General features: G+C 45.4%; 1 protein-coding gene across 4 annotated transcripts; it reads right to left on the bottom strand.

Annotated features, from left to right (window-relative positions):
- Positions 1 to 11,461: 11,461 nt before the first annotated feature.
- Positions 11,462 to 24,547, bottom strand: C6H10orf71 (chromosome 6 C10orf71 homolog). Of its 4 annotated transcripts, XR_008597356.1 has the most exons (4): positions 24,325 to 24,547; positions 22,209 to 22,364; positions 12,866 to 18,562; positions 11,462 to 11,700 (listed from the first exon to the last, which is right to left on the bottom strand). XR_008597356.1 is itself a non-coding variant. In XM_054984244.1 (3 exons), the coding sequence occupies exon 3, from the start codon at positions 18,381 to 18,383 to the stop codon at positions 14,004 to 14,006; it is 4,380 nt and encodes a 1,459-aa protein (XP_054840219.1). In that variant the 5' UTR covers positions 18,384 to 18,562; positions 22,209 to 22,364; positions 24,325 to 24,547; the 3' UTR covers positions 12,102 to 14,003. The 4 variants fall into 4 exon arrangements, 3 of the variants coding, with proteins under 3 accessions (XP_054840219.1, XP_054840220.1, XP_054840221.1); XM_054984244.1 differs by lacking the exon at positions 11,462 to 11,700 and having other exon boundaries at positions 12,102 to 18,562; XM_054984245.1 differs by lacking the exon at positions 11,462 to 11,700 and having other exon boundaries at positions 12,102 to 18,557.
- Positions 24,548 to 25,220: the final 673 nt, after the last annotated feature.

Genomic DNA, 25,220 nt, shown 5'->3' with positions numbered 1-25,220 from the left:
GCAGAAAAGTCCCGTTTCTGATGCATGTGACATGCCTTCTATTAAAAATAGTTATATATCGTTTGGTAGCAAAGTCAGAAACATTTTCCCCAACATACAGTAATTAATCCTCAGGCACTCAAATTGTAGAAAAGATGAAACTTACAGCTTAGTGAGGTAGATTCCAGTCATGGCAATATCTTCTAAAGAGTCACTTTCCCTATAAATACCACGGCCAGATAGTCCAGCGGCGAGGCTGCAGATAGGTGTGTGGAAGAAGCCTCCATGGCAGAAGCTCTGAGAAATGCATCCTTCCCTTTTGGAAGGCCACAAAGCAAGAAAAAGGGATCTCCCAAGAGACACTGAGACAGAGGAGGAGCCAGGAGACATTCCTGCCTTAGACAAAGAGAAGCACCTTACTTTCCAGAGAGTTAAATATACATGCAGAGACATGCAGCACCCCCCCGCCCAATGTCCATGGCACGTTCCATCACCTTCAACCTCTCTCTTGTTCTTCCTGGATTTTATTTATTTATTTATATTTCAATTTATATACCGCCCATCCCCAGGGGCTCTGGGCGGTGAACAGTTTAAAATCGATAAAAACAAGAAAACAACAAAACTAAAATCAATATACAAACAATGAAACAAATTAATGAAGTGCAGTGGTGGGGAGAACCCTCCCCCACCCCAAAGGGCGGGGATTGATTGTTTGGATTAGTTTGGTGCCTGGACATCTGGACTTGTGCCCTGAAAGTGGACCTTTGCCGGACCTCCAAAGATAACTCTGTCAATTCCACTCTCCGCTTCTGGCCTTCTTGAGTGACGCACGTTGCTGAACATATGTGGCCATTTGGAATATTTGTATCTCAGTGTGAGCGTTTCGTGTTAAAGTATTATAACTTTAGGCTTGATGTTGTCATGACTGTCTGGAGCGCTAATTATTCCCTCTGGTAAACCGATTGCTCTCCGTCTGGATTCTCAGTATTTTCTTTCAGGGGTTGTGGAATGTCAAAGCTGCACCAGTTAGCAGATCCCTTTTTCAGATGGTGTAGATCACAGATTGGGGTACACAACTTAATTCAGGAGCTCCTTTAAAATAGGATTCATAAGCAGCAAAAAGCTAGTTTTTCTTGGCTACCCTAGTGTGAATCTTGGCACAAATTGGAAAAAAAACCCCAAGATCACCCCACAATAGCCATGTGTACAGGGTAGAGTTAGGGTCTCCCCAACCATACATGGTCACAACTGGCCATAGCTTTGCTGTGGTTTCCAGGCAGATGCCTTTCCCAGCCTTTGTCCCTCTTAATGGGAGAGTGAGCCTGGAACCTCAGACTTGTGAAGCACGAAATCCTCTTCTGAGAGCCAAGCTACAAGTGACGCCTGACACAGGTTGGACACTTGTCAGCTTCCCTCAAGTTTTGATGGGAAATGTAGGCATCCTGGTCTTGCAGCTGTAATGGAGAGCCAAGCTGTAAAACCAGGGCCGATTCCAGACTGCCCTCTGCATTCCGAAATGTCGCGCGTTGTCGCGCGGAAAACGCAAAATATCGCGTTTTCTCGCACGAGTTTTGCGCAACCTCATGCAAAACTCTCGTGAGAAAACGCGATATTTCGCGTTTTCCGCATGACGACGCACGACGTTTTGGAATGCAGAGGGCCGTCTGGAATCGGCCCAGGACACCTACATTTCCCATCAAAACTTGAGGGAAAACACATTGAAGATTTCAACTTGTACGAACATTAAAGAGAATGTATACAAAATGATCTATAGATGGTATTTAACACCAAAGAAGATTGCGTTAGGAAATACTAACATGTCAGACGAATGTTGGAAATGTAAAAACATGAAGGGTCACTGTATCATCTGTGGTGGACTTGTGAGGTAGCTAAGCAATACTGGGGAGATATAATTGAAGCAATTAATGAAATTTTACAAATCCAAATAAATAAGAACCCAGAATTGTTGCTACTGAACTTGGGAATGGAAGGTGTTCCAGTGCAGTACAGGACATTGTTATTTTATATGACTACAGCAGCAAGACTTTTGTATGCACAGAAATGGAAAATACAAGAAATACCAACTATAGAAGATTGGATTTATAAATTGCTTTACATGGCGGAGATGGACAAAATGACAAGAAAACTTAAAGATCTTGATCCAGGACAATTTATTGTTGATTGGGGGAAATTGAAACAATATTTAGAAAAAAAATGGGATGTGAAGGGAGAACTGTGGCAGTTTGAGAACTATTAAAACGTGATGTTGAAAATAGAAGAGTTAAGCGACTTTACCATTAAGGGGGAATTTAATTATTATAATCTAAGCTAGTATTATGTTTAAGCAAATCTTACTTAGAATATAGAGTTTAATTAAGGAAGAGTAAAACGAACACATTGGTGAATTAGTGATTTTAATATAGTATATATATAAAATAATTTGAATATGCTTAGAGTAAGAGATATTATGATATATGTGTTATAGAAGAATATAAGTGAAGTTAAGTTAAGTAATAAGAAGGGTTAAGGGTTGGAAAGCTGTTGGAAGTCGATAAGGAGGGGGGAGGAAAGGGTGGGGGTTAGAGTAAATTAGATATGATGGGAATGTATGTATTAAACATGGAATATAAACTCACCAATAAAAAATTTAAAAAAAAACTTGATGGAAGCTGACAAGTGTCCAACCTGTGTAAGGCGTCACTTGTAGCTTGGCTCTGAGCTGTGGCCACTCCCTGTTGTTTCCCTTTCTTGCCTGCCCCTTGTTTCTCCTCCTTCCTCTTTCGGCTAGGAACAGCAGTCACCTTTTGAGAAAGTGGTAAAGAGTTTCACAGGATAATACAGCTAAGTGTTCCAAGAGGGGCCATCCTGGTGGTGTCTAGGAGAAGAAGCTGTGTGTGATTGATAAGATGCCTGGTGGAGATGTATCAGTTAGGGCCTTTAGGACCGAGTTATGTTATATCTAAATAAATTTGTTCAGTTCCTTCACAAACAGCTGGGATCACTTTTTTGTGTAACCTGGAGGGAGCTTCGTAAGTTCCTAATATGGGAACAATTTATCATTTCTTCCCACATTCCCAAAGCACATGTGCTTCTCCTCCTTCAAGTTTCGGATGATGGATTTACGTGGAAGGCTTTGGGATAGGGATACGAGGCCACTCTTGATATCCAGTCCTGTTGCCCATTAGCAATTTGGGTGCTGGTGGGAGGAAAAGGATGGGGAGAAAGGAACGGGCACCAATGTTGTGTCGGCATGCTTACAACACTTCTAGTAAAAACTGGAAGTGACACGGCAGACTCTCTAGCATTTTGCAGAAACTAAAACCATAAAGTTTTTGCAAGATACAAGAACATCAATCGTGTCACTTCTGGTTTTTACTGGAAGTGACATAAGCACATAGCCCAACGCTGGCATGCTTGGCACTTTCCTCTCAAAGGTTGCTGAGTATGACCTGGCAGCCCAACTTTGGCATCTGGGCCATTTATCAATCTTCTTTTCACTCTTGCTTAGGAACTTTTAGGATTTTTAGTAGCCATTCTGCCCTCCATTTTCTGCTTTCTCCTTCATAGCATGACCTTTTTCTTTTATTCTTTTTTCATACCTGCCCGTCCTCTCTTTGTTTTATCTCTGCCTCAGTTGTTTCCTAAGTCATACAGCTCTCCTGTCGGAGGCCATGACAGAGAAAAACCATTCTGGAGTCTAGGCAGCCTGGGTAGTGCCTGAACCAACACAACAACATGGAAATGGACCAAAGTTGCCCCCTGGCACCGAAGGAAACAAGTTTTAAATCCAAAGTTCCAGCGAAGTCAGAGGATGCCTTGCAAGATACACCGAATGATACTGGATTCCTGGAATGTACACCCAGTGGGCCCAAAACTGTGCAGGACTAACATAGCTGAGGGCAGGGCTTTTTTTCAGCGGGAACACGGTGGAATAGAGTTCCGGCACCTCTTAAAGATGGTCACATGGCCGGTGGCCCCGCCCCCTGATCTCCAGACAGAGGGGAGTTTAGATTGCCCTCCGCACTGCCGAGTGATGTGGAGGGCAATCTAAACTCCCCTCTGTCTGGAGATCAGGGGGCGGGGCCACCGACCATGTGACCATTTTCGCTGAGGGCAATTTAAACTTTAAAAAACTCCCCCCTTGTTCCAGCTGACCCAAAGTGACATCACTGTGCGGTCTTGAGTTCCACCTCTGAGTTCCTGCACCTCTTTTCGCAGAAAAAAAACCCTGGCTGAGGGGGAGAAAGAAACAGGGTGTGAAGAAGCAGCGCAGGCCAGGAGGAGGGTTGCCGGCCTCCAAGTACTACTCAAAGAAAGAGCTACTCCAGGGGCAGAAACTTAAATCACGGAAAAAATCCCGGAGTGCACAGTGATTAGTTTAATTTTTTAAATTTTTAAATCTTTTTTTAAAGTGCTACAAAAGTGTCCATCTTCATTAATGATGACTAATAAATGACAATGAGCAACAACACATCTTACAACATACACAGGTCTTTATAAAGTCTTTACATAAAGTACCCAAATGGTGGGAGAAATCCACAAAAATAATTTATCAGTTTGTTTAAATCAGTTCACTCACGTTGGTGCACACAGGCACTCCAGCCAAACAGTCAAAATCTGGAGCCACAAATGTTGCTAGATGAAATTAGAGAAGCGACAAGTAAAACTAAAGATGCCACGCCTACGGGTTTTGCCAGCATACTTAGTCCAATCCCGTTTCATGTTGACACTTCTTCGCAGGCAAGCTTTTATAGCAAATGCTTCTAACAGTCTCATACCATCATGTCGGTTTTTTGTAGCACTTAAAAAAAAATTAAAATTAAAAATAATTAGACTTATCACTGTGAACTCCAGGATTTTTTCCTTGGTTTAAGCCTCCAAGTGCTGGCTGGAGATCTTTGGTAATTATAACTAATCTCCAGGCAACAGAGATCAGTTCCCATGGAGAAAATGGCTGCTTTGGAGGGTGGACTCTATGGCATTCTACCCTGCTAAGGTCCCCTCCCCAAACTCTGCCCTCTCCAGGCTCCACCCCCCAAATCTCCAGGAATTTCACAACCTGGAGCTGGCAACCCTACTAGGAGGTCATAGGAGAGCCCTCTCGTGGAGAAGGCAGAAGGTATGGCAGAAGACACAGTGATTCCGCACACGTTGGATAATGCACTTCCAATCCTCTTTATAGATCATTTGGAATGGATCTTTTTGTGTGCGGAACAAAAAATCCACCTCAAACGATTGATAAAGTGCATTGAACGTGCATTATCCAACGTGTGCGGAATCAGCCACAGTTTCCTTCAATGAAGTCATAAGGAGATAGCAGCCATGCCAGGAATGGTCCGAATGGGTCAGCAGCTGAGACGTGGTCTTCCAGGGGGCCTCCCCCTAGAGATAGGTCAAGAATGGGGTGAACCTCAGGCCTCCCCAGGCTGATATCTCACCATCAAGACTCAGCCCCCCTCCCAACCCATGTTGTGTATCTTTTGGGTCTCAAGAGAGTAGAAGCACAGCTTCCGTTCACAAAATCATGCTAATGAATAAATTATACTTAATGAAGGATGTGCAGACGAAGTGCGTACATGCTGGAAAAAGCTACCCTGGGAATCCATCCTTGGTTGTAGCTTGAAGATCCTTCATACTGCTGGTCTCATGGAAAGCGGTGCTGGTGACATAAACTCACCCAAGTATTCCTGTGGTACTTCGGATGTTCCCTGCCTGTTGCGATGCTGGAGTTATACGCAATCGAGCCCAAGATCTTCTGAGAAAAGTTCAGCATGCAACTTGCTAATGGATTGTTAATGATCCCAACAGGTACAAATGGGAATTGCCCGTTTTAATAGTCTGTGCTTCTCTTGTTTGATGTTTTTAACTTTCTTTTCTAATTAAGTTGGATTTGCTTTGTCATCTGAACTGGTCCGGCTTCCAGACCTTCTGCCTCAGAATTGCCCTTTATTAAATTTCAGCCTCCCCCCAGAGACTCTCACTGTATCTGCAGCTACAGTGCATGGAATCCTTCTCCCAGCACATGGATTGCTTCTCCCATTGGAGCCTGAGTTCTTTACAGGCCCTGCTTTTAAGATTTTGGCTCTGTAAGGTTGAGTGTATTAAACAGCAGTACTTCTAGTCTCCCATTACAAGCAATGCCTGCCTTCTTAGAGAGAGAGAGAGGGAGAGAGAGAGGGAGAGAGAGAGAGAGATGCATTTATCCTCTATAGTCACATTCTGTTCTTTCCTCTCTTTTTTTGGTAGTAAGGACTTTTCTACAGTACACATATATGTCACTGTTGTGTATTGGGCTGAGTTAGGCCAAACAAGGCCTCTAAGGTAGTTACTGTATTGAATGCTATGCACTGTTAGCTTCAGGTTACGTCAAGGTTCCTAACGCACTTCATTCTCATTGGTTACATTACCTGCACTTAACCCTCATTGGGTACATTCATATGCATCTTCATTGGTTACTTTCCGGGGGCAGCAGCCAATCGGTCCTCTCAAATAAAGACCAATCAGTGGCCTGCCTGCACACTACATTGTATATAGTTTATGCATATGATGGCATTCTAAAACACACGTTCTTATGGGTTGCTGGCTATTCTTGGGGCGGGGTTTCTGTGTATATAATGAGGGCTTCTGTTCAGTCTGTAGAGTGTGTGTCTAGTGAGTAGTGTCTGCTGTCATCTGTCTGCTCTGGCTTGCAATAAAGAACCTTGTTTTGGCTGAAATCACTCTGGGCTGCAATCATTCTGAGCTCCAGGCTCAGTACACAATAGTCACTTTTGAGTAGAATACAACTGTGTTTTGGAGCATCTACACAGAAGTCACCTTGGCCTTGTAGAGCAATCCTAAGTAAGTCTGCTCAGAATCCTACTGAAGTCTATTCGATGGGGCTTCCTCCTTAGGACTGCAGTGCTTCAGCCTCTGTCTTCCCCTGGAAACGTTTTGCCCCTGGCGATGGGGCAGACGCACCTGTGTCTCCTTTGGGCCAGCGTGTCCCAGATCCCTTGACTGGTTTCCAGCTGGTCTCCCAGCTGATTGGGAGCGCCTCTTGCTTTTCAGACCAGCCAGGAAGGAGAGCCCCTGGAGCCAGCCAGCTGTGACCCCGGCCCTTGCCCCGGCTCCCATCCCAGCTGTGGTGAAGTTGCCTGCCTCCACCTGCCTCCAGCCACTGTGGCTCATCATCTCTGGCTAAAGTAACACGGCCAAAGCTGCCTAGGCCTGCCAGAGCCAGGTGGTGATGAGCTGCAGTTACGGGAGGTGGTGGGAGGCAGGAAGCACAGCTGGCCAAAGCAGGAGCAGAGCACTGAGGCCAGGGAATGATGCCATCTGGGGTGAGCTTCCACCAAGCATCCCTTGGAGCGAGAGGGAATGGGACTAGGGGCTTGTGGTGGTGAGGTCTCCAGGAGAGGCGGACCTAAAGCCTAGCAGTGCCTTTAATAGCCACTCCACCATGGTCATCTCCTGTATAAGAATACTGCACCTCTTAGCTTAGATTCACCTACAAGCAGGGGCCATTTCGTAGAAAAAGAGTTGGAGGAACTCATTAGCATAACTCATTAGCATATGCCACACCTCTTGCCATCACTGGAAGTGTGTCATTGGTATAACTGATTTGCATATGCCACACCCCCTGACACCACCTATTCTGGCTGTTTTGGACCCAATCCTGGCCATTCAGGGATGGAATTGGGCCCCAAATGGCAAAAAGGGGCTGAAAATGGCCAAAAAGGGACCCCAAATGGTCAGGACTGGGCCGCTGCTGAGTGGGAGAATGATCCACCACCTGTCAGAGGCCCGATCCAGGCCATTTCGGCCCCAATCCAGGCTGAAACGGACCAAAAATTGCTGAGAGTCAGGTGGGTGGGGGCACCTGACATGTGACCTCTTTGGGGAACTGCTGGAACTGCTGGATCCCCCTCGAAATGAGCCCTGCCTACAAGAGATATTATGAGTGACACGAATGGATTTAGTCCATACGATAACTGTTTCCAAAAGAATCCAACAGGAAGATGCTTCTCTTTTGTAATCGCTTAGGTTTCTTTTTAATCATTGCTGCTTTGATTAAGAAGACGGTGTCACATTAATATCAGTCTATTGATTATTTCACATGATGCTCCAGCAAAATTAGATTATATACTTGACTCCTGGAAATTTGAAATGGAAAAACGGGAGGTTTCGTATCTCTTTGCTGTCCAATGATACATTTCTATAATTCAATCATTGTTTTTTTTTAATTCTGTGAGCTGCTTTTGAGCAGATCTCTGGAGAGGTGGCATATACATTTTCTAAATAAAAATAAACAGAAAAGTTTAAACAAGATCTAGCAGGTTGCATCTTACCAGTTTTTCTACTTGTGAAAGTGGGAGAAGCGGGGGGGGGGGGGCTCACTTTTGACCACGACAAAGACTTTGTCAGAGATCATGGGAGTACGTAGACAAAAGTAATGAGTGACTATGGCTGTGATGGGGAAGGGGATCAAAATGAAATGGGAAAGCTGGGCAGGACACAACCTCACATTCTGTAGGAAGGTTTAACTGCTGTCTCTTGAAATATTCTTTGAGGCTCTTTGAAAACCCAAGTAATTGTATCTCTACTTTTTAAAGCATCCTAAACTCAGAAACTTTTGATATGTAAGCTAGAATTTTTTTCAGGACCCCAATTCAAATATATGGGGATAGATCAGTCTGGGTAGCCGTGTTAGTCTGTCTGTAGCAGTAGAAAAGAGCAAGAGTTCAGTAGCACCTCTAGAACTAACGAAATTTGTGGTAGGGGAGGAGCTTTTGTGAGTCACAGCTTACTTCTAAATGAGCTGTGACTCATAAAAGCTCATACCCTACCACAAATTTCGTTAGTCTTATACTGGACTCTTGCTCAAACGTATGGTAAATGACTGAAAATTGGATATGACGTACTATGTCCTCAGGAAAGTGGAGGCTTTCTTACCTCATTCTGCCCAATCACAGGCCCAAACCAGACGTTCTTTAGGAGATCAATGACTGGTTCCTGTTTCTTTTTTATGCAAGGGAGACCGCAGCACCAAATCAGTTCACAAAACTTAATACTTGAATCTTAAAGGTCTGTTGAATGTATAATAAAAAAAACCTTGTTGGTTGTTGTTATTGAATGATGTATGAAAGGGAACACTTCTCTGCATTGTGGCTGGTCAGATACGTTATCTATGACAACTGGGTGCGTGCTTCAAATTAGATGTTCTCGTGTGCCTCTTGAGCAGCTACAGAACTAGAGCTCTTTGAGACTGGGCTTCTTCCACTTTTCCCTCACCTGCCTGGGTTTCTGGCTTTCTGCCCTCTAAGGGCCAAGCTACAAGTGATGAATAACACTTGAACGGCAAGTGAACAGACTCACGTGTATTCTTCCCTGTTCACTTGCACTCCACTATGTGATCGAGTGGAGGGCAAGTGGAGTGCAAGTGCAGGGCTGGATCGATGGGGGGCAGGGGGGTAGTCTGCCCCCAGCACCGTCAAAGAGCACACGGGAGGCTGAGCAGAGGGCTGGGAGCCTGCCTGCGCCATTCACCTGCCCTGCAGGACAGGGGGAGCGCGGCAAGCTGGCCGCCCCCTCAGCGGGGCAGGCGAATGGCACAGGCGGCCTCTCAGCCACCCGCGCTGCCGCCGCCAGCTCTGCAGCGTGCTGGGGCAGCCAGCATTCCATGCTGGTGGCGCACTCCGCCCTGCATGATGATGTCACGGAAGTGACATCATCACACAGCTCCAGGAGCGCATGTGTGCGCTTACAGTTGGACTTGGGTTGCCCTGGGCACCAGCAACCCTAGATCTGGCCCTGTGCAAGTGAACAGGGAGGAATACACGTGAGTCTGTTCACTTGCCGTTCAAGTGTCATTCGTCACGTGTAGCTTGGCCCTGAGAGCACGATAACTAAGTACTTCTCACACAGTTCAGAAGGTGCTGTCTCTTGCTGCAAGGAAGGGTTCTGAGCAACATTGGTCAATATTATTAATAGTATATATTATACTATATACTACTACTTTTTGATGGTTGCTACTTTTTGATGAACTCTACACACATCCAGAGTTAGGAAATACTTTATACCAGAATAACATTGGGTATAAGAGCCAAATGTATGGGTAAAGACACCATGGTTGTTCATTCATGGCTTTTGGTGTAAATCTCAATAACCACACGCTAGTAGTTGCAGACAGCAATGCCTGGTTTTTAATTTGAATATATTTATTACTGTTATCATTAACTCTTTGATGTGTGGGGCTGTATAGAGTATAATATCGACCACTGTGGAAGGCCTGTAGGGGCCAACATGCATATGGTTTATTTAGTTGTACATAGTCAATCCAAGGTTGATCTATTTAGTCCTACATAGTCCTTCAAGTGTATATGTATTACTATTTATTTGGATGTTTTTATTATTGATCATTGGGCCATCCATTTTTACGTATGAATTATTTTAATCTCATGTATTTTATATGATTACCTTTTAAAGTTTTTTTTAAAAATTAAAATATTTTTAGCTGTAGTTGGTATAAATCTATGCAATTTTGTAACATTAATGTTAGCTTGACCCTTCTGTCTCACATACTATTTTGGGTTGAGTTCCCCTCCCCTTTTTTTCCTCCCCTGAACATTGACAGAGGCGGAGCTGGGGCAATCGGAGGTCTTGGCATTGCTTGAGCGCTTGCCACAAAAACGGCCTGCCCCAGGCTTCCACTTGGTCAGTTACCTCTGCTTTTAGCAGTCAGAACCCTACTCATGCTAAAAGGGCAGCTTATGGATATGGAACATCATAAATCCCTTGCCTGAAGTCCCAGACACTGCCTGACCCCAGGCAGAGCAGATGCCAAATGGCCTGCAGACTGGAAAGTTAGCAAGTCATGAGTCGTAGGGGTATAACTGACTGAACAGCCCCAACACCCTGGAGAAATGCAGATGCTTCCTGAGGAGACCCCCCAGTTCAATCCCATCAACAGACTTCTGTGCCTCCCCTTACCCTATCTAACTTAATCAAGCTGTTCAGCGAACCTCATAGCCTTTCAGTCCAATAATTACCAGGTCATCAAGCTATATTTTTAGCTCTAGTACACCCTAAGATAGTCATATCACACCTTTCCCAAATTATTGTCCTACCTCCAGACAAGTCAGCAAGGTGATGTTTCTGGAAGCACGATGTCTGTTTTGCTCCAAGGTACATTTTGTGCTATAACTGGGCTGCTCAACCATGTGCTCAGTATGTCTGTGTTTTGGTACCCAACCACGTGCCCTCAAGTTCTCTTGAGCCTCCTTCTCTCTGTGAAATGCTGGTAGTTTCATTGTTCCTCCGTGGACCTCTTCCTCCTCTTCTACAAGACTGCTAAATATCACCCTATCCCAATTGCTCTCTCCCATTTTCCTCCCTGTTTTCTTAGTTAGCTCTGTGTGTATGCTATTTGTGTCTCCTGTGTGTTTGCCTTTTTATTGCTTTTTATAAAGAAAGCTTTCCTTTAGAACATCTGCCGGTTTATTTGAGAGTTTTCTAAGGGAACAATCCTGGTATATATTGGTGGAGATCCCTAGTTACCACCTCTTGCTGCATCTCCTTGAATGCTAATTCCTCCAACTCACAACGAGACCCCCATTTGGGTAACACTGAAATTCTCTGAAGTGTTGAGGACATTCAGTCACCAAGCATCACATGGCTGGAATGTTGCCTGTATGGATACTGGATGAATTGCTGTACAGTCAGCCATCTGAGAAGAAACTGCTGTGTTGAAGAAAAGAGACAGGCAATGAAGCAGAAAGCCAACAATATTGTAAGCTGGATAATAATAATAAGCAGGACTCTGATTCTTTGTCTCCCCCATTCAAATTACGTTCTTTGAAAGTCACTAACATGTGGATATTTTAGTCCAAACTCAGATCTCAAACTTCTGCAGATTGATGACCAGAGCGTCTTACCTGCCTGTGGAACATCGCGCGAAAGACCCAGAAGACAGCGTCTTCCACGTGAAATCGCGCCAGGAAGACACTGTTATTCGGGAGTTTTGCACGAACCGTGCAAAACTCCCAGATAACAGTGTCTTCCTGGCGCGATTTCACACGAGAACACACTGTCTTCCGTGTCTTTCGCACAATGTTCCACAGGCAGGAAAGATGCGTGGAAACGGTCATGCTTAATCATTTTTGACAGCGACTACAGAGTTGGTAGGGGGAAGCTACAAACCATGAGTGGGCACTAGGATTAATGTGGACAGAGGAACGGGAGAGGTGTCCTTGCCAAAGAGTCAGGTAGCTTGGAGCAGGTGAGCTCAAAAACGTAGTGACCTTTGTACAGGTGCTTCTTCCGGTTCTCAAACTTATCACTGTGACCTCGAGGGATAGAAATTTGCTTTATTTAAAAATGAAAACTGGTGCTGGCTATCACAAAGATATTGCAGTTATTGTTTCTGCAGAGGTGCGATTAAGAATAAAACATACAGTTCAGAAGAGCAGGACAGGCTTGACGGAAGAAAAAGACCTCTTGTAATCAATCTGTTGCCAATACTACATTCTGTATGAAATTCTTGGCAGATGGGTCTGCGGACAGCAAACAGGCCACTGCAAGAATACTTCCGTAACTCTTTTCAAAGTTGTATTCCCCGGAGAGATTTAATGATATGTGCTCTGCCCTTCAGAACTCCAGCATGGTGAAGTGCTCTATGACAAGAAATACCCAATTCCCCCTCTCTGCAATACATTTCGCAGGGTGATGTTGGATCAGTCAGTCTCTCAAAGGGTTGTGAAGCTAAAATGGAGGTGGGAACTACCATGTATGCCCCTGAGTGCCTTGGAGGTAAGGTGGGATAGAGATGGGGCGGACTGGTAGATTTGGGACAGCAGCTCGGAAAAAGAGTATTTCCAAACAACTTGCAACTCTTTGGAAACCCCACCTTCTATCTTATCTGCTGGAGTGCCCATCGGCTCCAAAAGGCTTGGATCCAGTTCCTGGAATCTGCTTGTCCACTTTGCCACACGGCTTGGTGACTGTTCAGACAGACAACGTTTGTTCTTGAATACTGTCGAATAAAGTCCAGAATCTCTCGCTTCCCAGACACCTTCTTTCCTGTTGCGCTTTTTGAATATCAGTCTGTCGCTTTTGCTTTATAGCCACAGAAGGGCACCTTATCAAAAGAAAGCTAGTTTTCTGCCTCCCTGGCGTGCTGCCACACTAAAAGCAGTGGGAAAATAGCACAGTGAAACCATTCTGTGGCTGGCTGCACCTCCCATGGCAGCCACTGTGTGGCAACTGTTTTATGGCTATACTCACTGCCCTAGGTCAGAATTCCAAAGGTACCCTTAGGCTCAAAAAGGCTGGGGACCCCTGATCTATTGCACCACCCACATTTACTAACAAATTTGGTTTTTGAGATTCATATTCTTGAGTCTTGTCACCACTCACTGTCCAGCCGTAAATGCCATGCCAAGCAAAAGTCTCTACCTGCCAGTTTCCCCCCCGAAGGGCAATCGGCTCCTCTCAATCATGTGTCACACAGTAAGGGGATCTTCATATCGTCCCTATTTCCCCTCGATTTCACATTCGTCCCATCAGCTAAGGTCATTAAAAACAGCAGCTCAGTTTTCCTTCTAACGTAAATCACACACTGAGCCTCTCTACACAAGACGTCTTACATGGGGACACTCAAGTGACTTACTTTGTGTGGTTTTACATTCAAGTGTACTCTGTCTCCCTACCAGTGCATGTGTATCCACAATGGGAGAACAAGTACATGTAAGATGCATCATGTAAGATGTCTTGTGTAGAGAGACTCTCAGGGCCAAGCTACAAGTGAGGAACGACACTTGAACGGCAAGTGAACAGAGTCACGTGTATTCCTTCCTGTTCACTTGCCCTCCGCTTGTGCTCCACTTGATCACGTAACAGGGAGGAATACACGTGAGTCTGTTCACTTGCCGTTCAAGTGTCATTCCTCACTTGTAGCCTGGCTCTCAGATCCAGCTTTTTAAGTATGTACTGATATTAACGAGGGAGTGTTGTGGCTGTGAGGGGTCTGTCTTTCTAAAATAATCTCACGCTATCCCTTCCACAGCCAAATCTTCAATCGCACCAATTGAAATGATGTCACCCTTGTCGGAGAGGCTCACGTCCCTTTCAAAGTTAATCAGCGGCTTCTCAGCTTCTTGGGTGCGATCCTGAGACACTGCAGACTCAAGGTAGGGCTGACTATTCGGAGGGTCTGGGTATCGGGCATCTTGCTGCCAATCGGGAGCTGATTCTGAAAGGGCGCCTTGCGCCAGCGAAGCCGGTTCAGAAAATTGAGAAGGAGATGCCCTCGCTGGAACGGACAAAACCCTGAGGGGAAGACTGCTGGGGTACAGGACATAAGGAGGAGCAAGGACCTCCGAGGAGGGCGTTTGTTGCAAGTTCCTTTTCGAAGAAGGAAGTGAGACTTGGATGTATCTGCCGCTTTCTGGATCGTACAAAGTCTTGAATTGAATGGGCAGATCTACAAAGAAATACTCTCCGGAGTCCGGATCCTGGAGGAGTTTACGTTGAGTTGCAAGAGAAGAGGGTGTGGGACTTGAGGGGACGGCTGGCAATGCCACCTGGTTAGATTTGGAAGGTGTCACAGGTGAGTTAAGCCGTGTTGTCAGGAGAGGAGATTGGGCCGACGGCAAGGACGTGCTGTCTTCACAGGGCGATATAGTTTCAGCTGGGGGCCATTTCTGCTCTGCTTCGACCTTTTTCCTTCTACTTGCCAGTTTCTTTGCCCGCCGTAATGTCTTTTCTGTTTTGGGTGGCACAGCAGGGGGTTTGGCTGCCGTCTTGGCCATTTGTCTCATCAGCTGAGGTCTTTCGTTTGCCATGGGGCAGCCATCCGTGTGGCCAGAGAGCTGACTCGCTTGCAGCAGCTCGGATGTTTCTGCTGCGGAAGGGTTCTCGTGGCCGTCTGTCCCCCTGTGCAGTGAAGAGGAAGCTACTGCTCTTTCAGGCTTCACCGTGCTGCAGGCTGCAATTGTGTCTGACAACGGACTTGGGAAGGTCGATTGCATTGTGCTGTCTGACCTCGGACTAGGGACAGTGGAGCTTGCCAGGCTAGCTGTGCACAGAGTGTCTCCGAAAGCATCGCTGGAAGTAGGAGAATACACCTGAGTCTCCGATATTGTGGGAGATCTTGCCTCTCGAGTGATCACTTTTTTAACACACGAGCCACTGCTGCGTTTAGACAAGGGATTATTCTTATAATAATTTGCTTTTTCTCTTGTAGGGGACCCAGCCTGGTTTTGTGCTAGATCACCTTCTAGATTCAGCTGACTTGCAGAACTTGGCCTCAGCTTCTTGCCTCTGGCCCTTTCTTTGTCTCTGTTCACTCGTTTCTCGTGGTCCTTATCCTCCTTTTGTACTAGCCATGGCATAACAGCTGTTCCTTCATTGTCTTCCCCTGGCTGCTGTTTAGAAAAGCTCCCGAGCTCTACTTGAAAGGTGGATTCTGCTCCCGGGTTGCTTTTTTCTGCCCTTTGGCCACCTGCTAGCGACGGGCGAAATCCTGACTCATCTGCTTCCCTGCCTGTTGCAGCTGCCACCCTCCATATCCTCTGTTGCCTTCGGTTCCTTGACAAAGGCCAATCCGTCTCTTGAACCATCGGTGTGGTTCGAAATGTCCCGTGTCTCTGCTTTTCACTCTCCGTGTCACCGCCAGCAATTGCACCTTCGCAGGACAAAGACCTGAACAAAGGCAGCTTGACTGTTTTTATCACAGGGGGTGACTTGAATGTGTTGTCCTTAATCTTGAACAGATTGGGCTTGAATGAACTGGAGAAAGTGGGTGCCAGTGGCTCATCTGGCTTCCCTTCCGAGGGGGAATCCGGGCTCCTCCCTGTTCCTTCTCTCCTCTCTCCCTGTAGTCGTTCTTGCACTGCATCTTCCTCTTCGCTCTGCTCCACTTTCCCGTTACCCTTTCCATCTGTATTTGGGTCGTAGTGGCTGAGGCCACGGGTCTGTGACTTCTCCTGCAGCCTGCCTGACCGCTCTTCTTCTTTGTCCCCGGGCTTCTCCCCTTCCCACTCCTTGTCCTTATTTCTCTGGCTTTCTTGAAGACACGCTTTCTGAAACAGCTGCATCAGAGAAAAAGACTCCTCGTGAGACGGTTGGTCTACGATGGAGACAAATGATTGCTCAGAAGAGCTCGGGCTTCTTTTGCCCTTTTGCTCAGGGTTTTCGTTATCGTTCACATTTTCGTCAGCTGTGAAAAATCGGTTTGGGGACTCATCACAAAGACTTGGAGCACCTTTTTTATTCTTAGGATCCCATAAGCTGATGTCTTGCATGTATGTGTCTTGCTCAGATCTGGATGAAGGAGAAGGCTGATTTGGGCTGTGTTTGTTTGGATGCTCGGTGACAGAGATCGCCTCACCTCCCTCGACATCTGCTGAATTCTCTTGCTGTAAACTATTCCTGTTTTGCAAGCCCACCCTGTCGGCCTTTGACTGCGATGAACTCAAAGTCTGGTAATTGTCCTTCAGATGCTCCTCTAAGTTGGTGATTCTTGCCTTTTCCTGGGTGCTGCCCATTCTCCCAGAAGGCTTCTGGCCTGCTTCATCGTTTCCTACTGATTTTGAACTGCTTCCCTCCAGCAAACTTGTCACACTTGCTTTTAGGCTGTCTTGTTCTTTGATCTTCTTTTTCTCTTCAAAGGCTTTTAGGAGAGGAGAAGGACTATAAGTGCTTTTGACCCGTTTTCGGATATCCTTCAGGTTGAATAACAAACTTGGTGCTTTAGACTTATAATTATTTTGAGAACAATGAAATGTTCTCTCCTCCAATTCTTTGGCTACTTCATCCTCAGACAGGGGAGGTGTTATCATCAAAATCTGACTTTCGGAGGGCTCTTTCTCTTGATTGGGTGGTATGCGTGGTGTTAAAAGTTGTGTGATGTTGAAAGACGGGTTGGAGGCAATGTGGGACTCAGTAGCAGCCGTGTCAGCTGATGGGTTCCCTTGTGAGGAATCTTTCCGTTCAAGCGCTTCACTTGCCACGTCCATTCCCCCGAGGGCCGTCCTCTGTCTCCTCCAGGGTGGGCAAAACTTTTCCAGTTCTGGCTCGTGTTCCAAACTGTGTATCTTCTCTGGAAGTAAAGTGACATGCGGCAGAAATTCTTGAGTGTCAGTGCTTTGGGAACTGGCTTCCGACGGAAGAGGGTTCTGTGGCATGTAGGGCGGTGGAATGGGAGGCTTGGAGACTGGTACTGGAGAAGCAACAACTTGGGGGCTCAGCACTCTTGGGAAAGGGGCTTTGGATGGGAGGGATGGTGGTGTAGGGATCCCGTGCACAGATGTTGCTAGACTAGAAGAAGGCGGTTCTGCAGGAGAGTCTCTGACTATAGAAAGTGGGAGAGAAGGGCTCTGGCAGAAAGAGACAGGAGAGAGAGAGATTTGGGATAGAGGGTTTTGTGGCAATGCATCTGATGAGAAATCATGCTCTAGAACTACAGAAGCAGCGGTCTGTAGGGGAGATGGGTTATGGTCAGGCATATAGGACTCCTCAAAGCAAGGTGTTTCTTCTAAGTATGCAAGGTTCTCCTCTGTAGGTGTCCATTCAGTTGATCTTCTTGTCCCAGCCAGCTTTTTATGATGTGCTTTCCAGGACTCAAAAGCACTGTTCTCGCTGTGGAGAAAATTGCCCTGTCCAGCCAGATCTTTTGCCTTCCCTATTTTTTTCACTGTCTTTTTAGAAACAGTGAAGAGACTGGACTGGGGTATACTGGAAGTGCCTGCCCAAACAGAATAAAAATGAGGTGGGCCTTGACAGAGCAGATCCATGGGGCGGTGTCTTTTGAGCATCTCAAGCTTGCCACTTGCATCTCCCACGTTTTGGCATGCCCCCGAAAATTCAGAGAGTTCTCTTGGGATGTTCAAAATTGTTTTGCCCCCCCAGAGGGCCACGTTGGCTCCACAAATTAATGGACATTTTGGCACATGGTTTTGAACTGGCTGCTTGGCTATTGCTGGTGGCTCTGGGTTCTCAACCTTATCAAAGGTCTTTATCAAAGAGGACACTTTTGAGGTATGTTTATAATTGCGCAAATTGGGCACTGGCAAGCCCAGCTTCCTCCTGACGTTTGAGATGCTCTTTTTCTCTTCTTGAGTGTCCTTTGATAACTGCTGGAATGTTGAATGCTCTTCGGCTTTTGGCAACAGCTTGTTAGAGACAAAGTTTTTCTTGATGGCATGGTTCCGGGGGCCTTGGAAGAATTTGCTAGAGAATGGATGCTGGATGCGGGGCGAAACAACTGGATCTGTTTCTGTGTAAGATGTTTCCAGATCATCCACGCAAAGACTTTTGAAGGCCCGGTCTGTGAGGCTGGAGACCTCTCGGTCTGTTTCATCCATCAGGCTTCCGACACTGGAGGAGTCACTTTGTCCATCGGTGTGTTTCTTATTCCCCTGCATTGTCCATGTGAGTCATGAATAAAATGATCAAAACTGTGATTCCGTACGTAAGATAAGTGGGTGATTCTCTGGGCTACAGATTCTCAGTCATTTTCAAAGTCTCTGGGCGAATGTTTTCCTCCAGAATGTGCAGCTTTATATTCGTTTATCATATGCAGGCATAAGACTGGGCTTCTGCTCTGCAAAATAAAAACATATGAAGTAAGTTATTGGGTTTAAAAAAAAAAAGATTTAAAAATTTTATTCCACACAAGAAGAAAAATGGAAATTGCAAATATTAGGAAGACATTTAAAAGAAATATAAAATGAATATATATAATAAACACTCTTCTAACAACCTTAAATGATATATTGTTTGTATGTTTCATGCCATGTGGTGTCATTATCTATTATGGAAAGTTAATCCCCATATATATTATTTAGGAAAACTATTTTTATTCAGTCCTGATCTATATGTTTGATTTTTGACTAGAGATGGGCATGAACCAGAAAAAAACCGAACCGTGTGGCTCGTGGTTCGTCAAATTTCATAAACCACAAACCATGAACTTTCACGAACCTGCCCCTGGTTCGCGAACTGGTTTGTTTCGTTCGTGAAAATGTCACATTCAGGTCAGAAACCCATCACTTCCGGGCCAGCAGAAGGTCTGCAGGAAGTCCATCCCCTGTTGCCTAGGAAACTGATTGATTGGCAACAGGCTGTCTGCAGTGACGAACCAAAAAATGAACCAAATGAACCAGCCTAAAAGTTCATGGCAGTTCATCAGAAATGGGATCTGACGAACCATGGTTCGCGAACCATGAACCGGCCTGGTTCATGCTTAATTTTGGTTCATATTTCAGTTCGTGCCCATCTCTATTCTTGACACTCTTCACTTTTACATTTTAGTAATGCAGCTAAGGTTCTCCATTTAATCTTCTTACATTTCTCCAAAATCAAATTTGTGTTTTAAAAATTAGAATAGCAGATCTGAATAACCAAAGCTATTACTAGAATGCACTGTTTCACCTAACAAGGAGTGATTATTTGTACTTACAAAGCTGAGCAAATGCATAAGATTTCAAAAGATCTCTTTCCAGCCTGAAAAGATTGGTCTTTTTACCACTTCCCTTACAACCCGTGACATGATACTTTGGATAATTCTTCTGTTATTAGATCAACCGGACTGCTTTGAATAATGTTTTAGAAGTGATTTGCTAAATTTGGTCCCTCAGCAAATCAAAGTTATAAAATGAAAGAGGAATTTACTATGGGAGGGAAGGCGGCATGGTATATCCCAATCTCATCAGATCTCGGAAGCTAAGCAGGGCTGGCCCTGGTCAGAACTTCCGTGGGAGACCACTAGGAAAGACGGTTATTTCTCACTTGCCTTGAAAGTCCCTTCCAGGGGTCACCATGAGTCAGTTGCGACTTGATAGCACATACATAAGTAAATTAGGGCATATTATCAACCGGGATTTATTTATCTAGTTTTATACAAGGCTTCAAACTAATCATACTTCCATCCAATAATAGTAAAATGGGTGGCCTATACCCCCCTCCGCAGCCCCTAATACAGTTGCCAAGTGTCTTACTCTCTTAGTGCGAGGGGGAGACGCAGCACTCACCTTTTCTTTGCTCCTCGCATTTCTGGGAAGGGTTGTCATCGGGCCTGAGTGATGTCATCGCACAGGCCCCGGAGCATGTGCACACTTCACAGGGGGCCAATTTGAACCCCAAACAGGCCCAATTTGGCCAGTTTGGGGCCCAAATTGGCCTGCTGTGAAGTGCTGCCCCAGGAGTGCCCCTGGGAGGTCTTTTCCCCTGCTAGGGTTGAGAGCAAGAGGCTGGAGACCCGGCACTTATCTTTGTGGAGGTCTTTGTGTGTGGGCAGCATACACAAGCACTCCTGGGGCCGCACGATGATGTCACTTCCGGGAGTTTGGGGCCGAATTGGGCCTGTTTGGGGCCTAAATTGGCCTGCATAGGAGTGGTCTAGGGCGCTCCCATCAGTGCTCCTGGGAGGCCCATTTGAGGCTGAAATCGGCCCACTGCAGAGTGTGGGAGCACTGCTGGGATGGTGCAACGGGCCCTAGAGTGCTCCTGTGGTCCGTAGTGGGCCAAATTGGGCCTGTGTTTCACAGTGGGCCAATTTAGGCCCCAAATCAGCTCGATTCAGTCTGTTTGGGGCCCAAATTGGCCCACTGTGGAGCACAGGTGTGCACTGCTCCACCCAGTCCCCCTGAGGCATGTTCCCCTGCCTTTCCCCCTGCCAGCCAGGTAAGTGGGGGTGAGGGGAAGCAGATGGGAGGGGGGATCCCCCATCCCCAACAGATGACTGGCAACCCCATCCCTTGGCTTTCCCTCTTGCTGGCTAGGTGAGTGACGGCAGGGACGGGAGGGTGTGAGTGGGTGATCTGCCACCCCCACCAGGTCACCTGAGATAGCTAGCCCCCAACCATGAGAGAGATTTATGCATACCCAGGGGAATCCCTGGCTCTGCAGAAGAACACAGGTGGAGAAAAATTACTCTCATCCAGGACAGAAACAGACCTGTGTACTGGTGAAGAATCTTGGCAGTGTGTAGCTGAATTTCCAGTCTCTAGGTGGAGCCTGGAGACCTCCCAGAATTATAACTGATCTCTAAACTACAGGGATCAGTTCCCCTGGAGAAAACGGCTGCTTTGGAGGGTGGACTCTATAGCATTATGGCTCTATCTCATGCAGTCCCTAAATCCCAGTTGGCTGGGATCCACAGAGGGAGGGAGGGAGGGCAACAGGGACTGGAGGGGATGGCAATCTTGGTTATAAGCAGCCAAAGGAATTTCAGCATTACGTGGTTTTCAAAATTGCTTTTTTCAGTCTAGAGAACACTTGGCTTTGCACCAGCTTCTGCAGTATTTGCTCTGCTGTGTTGTGTTCTGATTATTGTCAACTGCTTTGTGAGAATAGTCAAATAAAATTGTATTCAATGCAGCTTCCTTTGCTACCACCCAGCATTGCCACAGATGGACCATTTTGCTATTGAACAAATGAACTTGGCTGCTATACATTCCGCACGAGCTCTTGTGCTTATATAGCAGACTTGAAATGTGAGCTGCCGATGCCAGCAACTGCCAGCAGAAGGCAGAAAAGCTCAGAGGACGTAAGGCCAGTGCTAGGCAAAGGAAGCTGGGATCCTGTGGGTGCCTTCCTCCAGCAGCCCAAAGAGGGGATGTGCTGAGATTGGAGGGGGTACTTCATGCATTAAGCAAGCCTTCCTCTCCTTCCTGCATCTTAAGAATGTATTTTCATTTGAAAACTCAACTCTGTACCATCAGATAATGGAGTGATTGCATACAGTCCCCTGAGCCCCTGATCCAGACTGGCTGTATGCACGGAGACAGCCCAATTCCACACCTGGAAAGAAACCAAGGCTGCTTCCACACACGTTGGATAATCCACTTTCAATACTCTTTAGTGAACATTTGAAACTGCTTTTCCATGTGTGGAACAAAAAATCCACTTCCAAAGGATTGCTAAAGTGCATTGAAAGTGCATTATTCAACGTGTGTGGAAATGCCCCAAATCAAGCTGTTTTGCATGGAACTGGTAAACCTGCAGGATGGGATTATTTGGGCTGGCCAGGTGACTCAGGCTGATTCAGAGTGACTCAGAATGGTTGTGGAATCTTGATTCCTTTGAGTGTCTTCTTAACAGGACAGTTTTTATGGGCTCCTGTTTTAGATGCTTGAAGTCCTACCCCTGTCTTCTGTGTACCAATGAGGTTGCTTCAAGCTCCATTGTAGCTTTTAAGAAACACCTTAAAAGAACTAGTTAAATAGTCTCACATACATTCTTCTTACCTGGTATGTTAGCAGGTGCTCCACAGTGCCCCACACCAGTCTTCTCATTTCTATTTTTGGACTCCTTTTGGCCCGTCTTTAATGACAAATGGAAAGTATGCCTATGAAATGTTTTCAGCAGACATGGTATGTTCATCAAACCCAATGGCCCTGCAACTAACCAAAATAGAAAACGAAACAAACAGATACATTTGTGAAAATGTTCCTCTTATTATCACTTTGTTTTCATCGTCAGAAATCAGCCAATTGCATTTGAAAATTTCCGTTTTTTTACATTCTCGTTTCGATTTTTCTAAGCAATCAGCACTTCCTTGCAGTGTGTAGTTATATTGCTTCCTCCTCCCGCTCTTAATACTTTCTCAGGCTAATGACCACTTCTGCAAGGGTTATCTGTCTCAAGTTCAATGCTTTTGAGAAGTGGATCTTTGCCCCAGCTTCCCTACACCACTGTAGTACATTTGCAAACCTCCAGGAGTTTCCCCAGCTTTCTCCAATTTTTCTCAAACTTGCTTTGCTCCAAAGTTTTAAGAAAGATCACAGCAAAGCCTGGGGGGCTACTATGTGGGTAGAAAAATGTGGATTTTTTAGCCAGGCCTCCTGCTATTATCACACGTGAGAGAATCACGGAGATAAACAGCAAAAACAAATACACCGTGAAATCCTTACTAACAAAATGAAATAAACTCTATTGGTATATGTACAGTGCATCAAGAAATAAATACAAAGAAACAGTCAATTTTGCAAATTAATTCAAGTTTTGATGTACAGTAATTTCTGGCTGCGCAACAACACTCTAGGGCATCTTATTATAACGCATCTGCAAGGTCACATGTCCTTTGGAAGACAAGCTTAACAGCAGACCATGTAAATAAACATAGACTTAAAGTGACCTAAGCTTACAATGCTAAAGTGCTAGTGCCTTGAGTATATAAATGTATGTAAGACCAAAGACTTAATGAGACAGAGTCCAATTCATTTCCAGGAGGAGATGTTCCAATGGTGATGTAGTAGAGGTGTAACTCATTGACATCGCTACATTGTTTCTGGGAAAAGCTCAGAATTGAAGTAGGGTAGCTCTAAGAATCACTGGAAACTCTATGGTTTTACCATAGAGTTTACGGCGATTCTTAGAGCTACCCTTCATCACTTCCTGTCCCCCTGGAAGTGACATAGCAACATCAGTGTCACAACCCTCAACTCTTCTGCTGGTTGCCAGGCTCAATCTGATAATACTATGGCTGCCATTTTTCTTGAGCCCGTCCAAAGGGCAGCCATTTCTTCCCTCAGCCATTGGAAGGGTATATATATATATAACGCTAAATAGCCACTGATGGACCTATTTTCCATGAATCTGACTGATCCCTTTTTAAATCTGACTGAACTTGTAGCCATTAATCATCATCATCATCATCATCATCATCATCAATTTATATACCGCCCTTCAGGACAACTTAATGGCCATTCAGAGCAGTTTACAAAGTATGTCATTATTATTTCCACAACAATTATCACCCTCTGAGGTGGGTGGGGCTGAGAGAGCTCTAAGAGAGCTGTGACTGACCCAAGATCACCCAGCTGGCTTCAAGCAGAGGAGTGGGGAATCAATCCTGGTTCTCAATATTAGAGTCCTGCCACTACACCACTACACCACTACACCAAACTGGCTCAGAATGACTACATCCCATGACAGAGGATTCCACAAGTTAATTAAGAGAAGGACTTTCTTTGGTCTGTTTTGCCTATCAACTTCCTTGGGTTCCCACGAGTTCTAGTATTACGGGAGAGTAAGACAAAAAAATCTTTATTTGTTTTTTCCACCTTGTGCTTAATTTTATAAACATTTCCACCCTTGCTGTATTTGGGACTGTGGAAAATCAATACCTCATTTTGAAATTACAGCTGATATTCATTTGAAACGGACCTATACACTCTGCAATGAATTACAACAGGTGCTGGACGGTGAGTCACTCTTTGAGCTCAGGGAAAAAATTCTTGTAGAACAAAACACTCAGACTGCCTTGACACTGTATGGTGAGTTAATTAAATCCTTCAAGCCTTTCCTGACGAAAAACATTAGAATATCAAATGGAAGAGGACAGTAGAAGAAAACACTTACCTGTAACAGTTGTTCATCGAGCAGTTTTCTGTGCAGGCACACGTCACAACTGTGCACTCGCTGGTCAGCCACGGAGAAGATTTCCAGAGTTTTCTAGAAGACTATGTGCAAGACTAAGAGGAAAATTGATTCATTTGAAATGTGGTGCTGGAGGAGAGTTTTGCAGATTCCACAGATGGCCAAAAAGACAAATAACCGGGTTCCAGAACAAATGAAGCCTGAATTCCTCCCTAGAAGACAAAATGACAAAACTGAGGCTATCGTACTTTGGTCACATCATGAAAAGGCAAAATTCTCTGGAAAAGTCAATAATGCTAGGAAAAGTGGAAGGCAGTAGGAAAAGAGGAAGACCTAAAATGAGATGGCTGGACTCAATAAAAGAAGCCACGTTACACAGTTTGCAAGTTCTGAGCAAGTCTGTTAATGATAGGACTTTGGTGGTCTTTTATTCATAGGGTCACCATAAATCAGAGGATACTTAACAGTACCAAACACACACACACACACACACACACACACACACACACACACACAGGAGCGCCCCTCTTCCCTTTGACACTTTTCTACCAAAATCATCACATGACCAGGAGGAGGGGCACTATTCCCTCAATTCTCTCCATGTCGCCACTAGAGCCCCCCCTAGAAACTAAGGGCAGAACCACGAGTGACAAAAGGCACAGATTGGACCCTTGTCAGCTTCCCTCAAGTTTTGATGGGAAATGTAGGCAGCTTGGCGGAATGTTGGACAAGTGACAGTTGAAAAGTCCATTGGACAGCAGTCAGAGAGCCAAGCTGCGAGACCAAGACGCCTACATTTCCCATCAAAACTTGAGGGAAGCTGACAAGTGTCCAATCTGTGCCTTTTGTCACTTGTAGCTTGGCCCTAAGGTTCCAGA

The sequence above is a fragment of the Eublepharis macularius genome, chromosome 6 (assembly GCF_028583425.1).
Source record: "Eublepharis macularius isolate TG4126 chromosome 6, MPM_Emac_v1.0, whole genome shotgun sequence".
Classification (NCBI taxonomy): Eukaryota; Metazoa; Chordata; class Lepidosauria; order Squamata; family Eublepharidae; genus Eublepharis; species Eublepharis macularius.
Note: the sequence above shows the minus strand (reverse complement) of the source record. Positions and strands in the feature narration are given on the sequence as shown.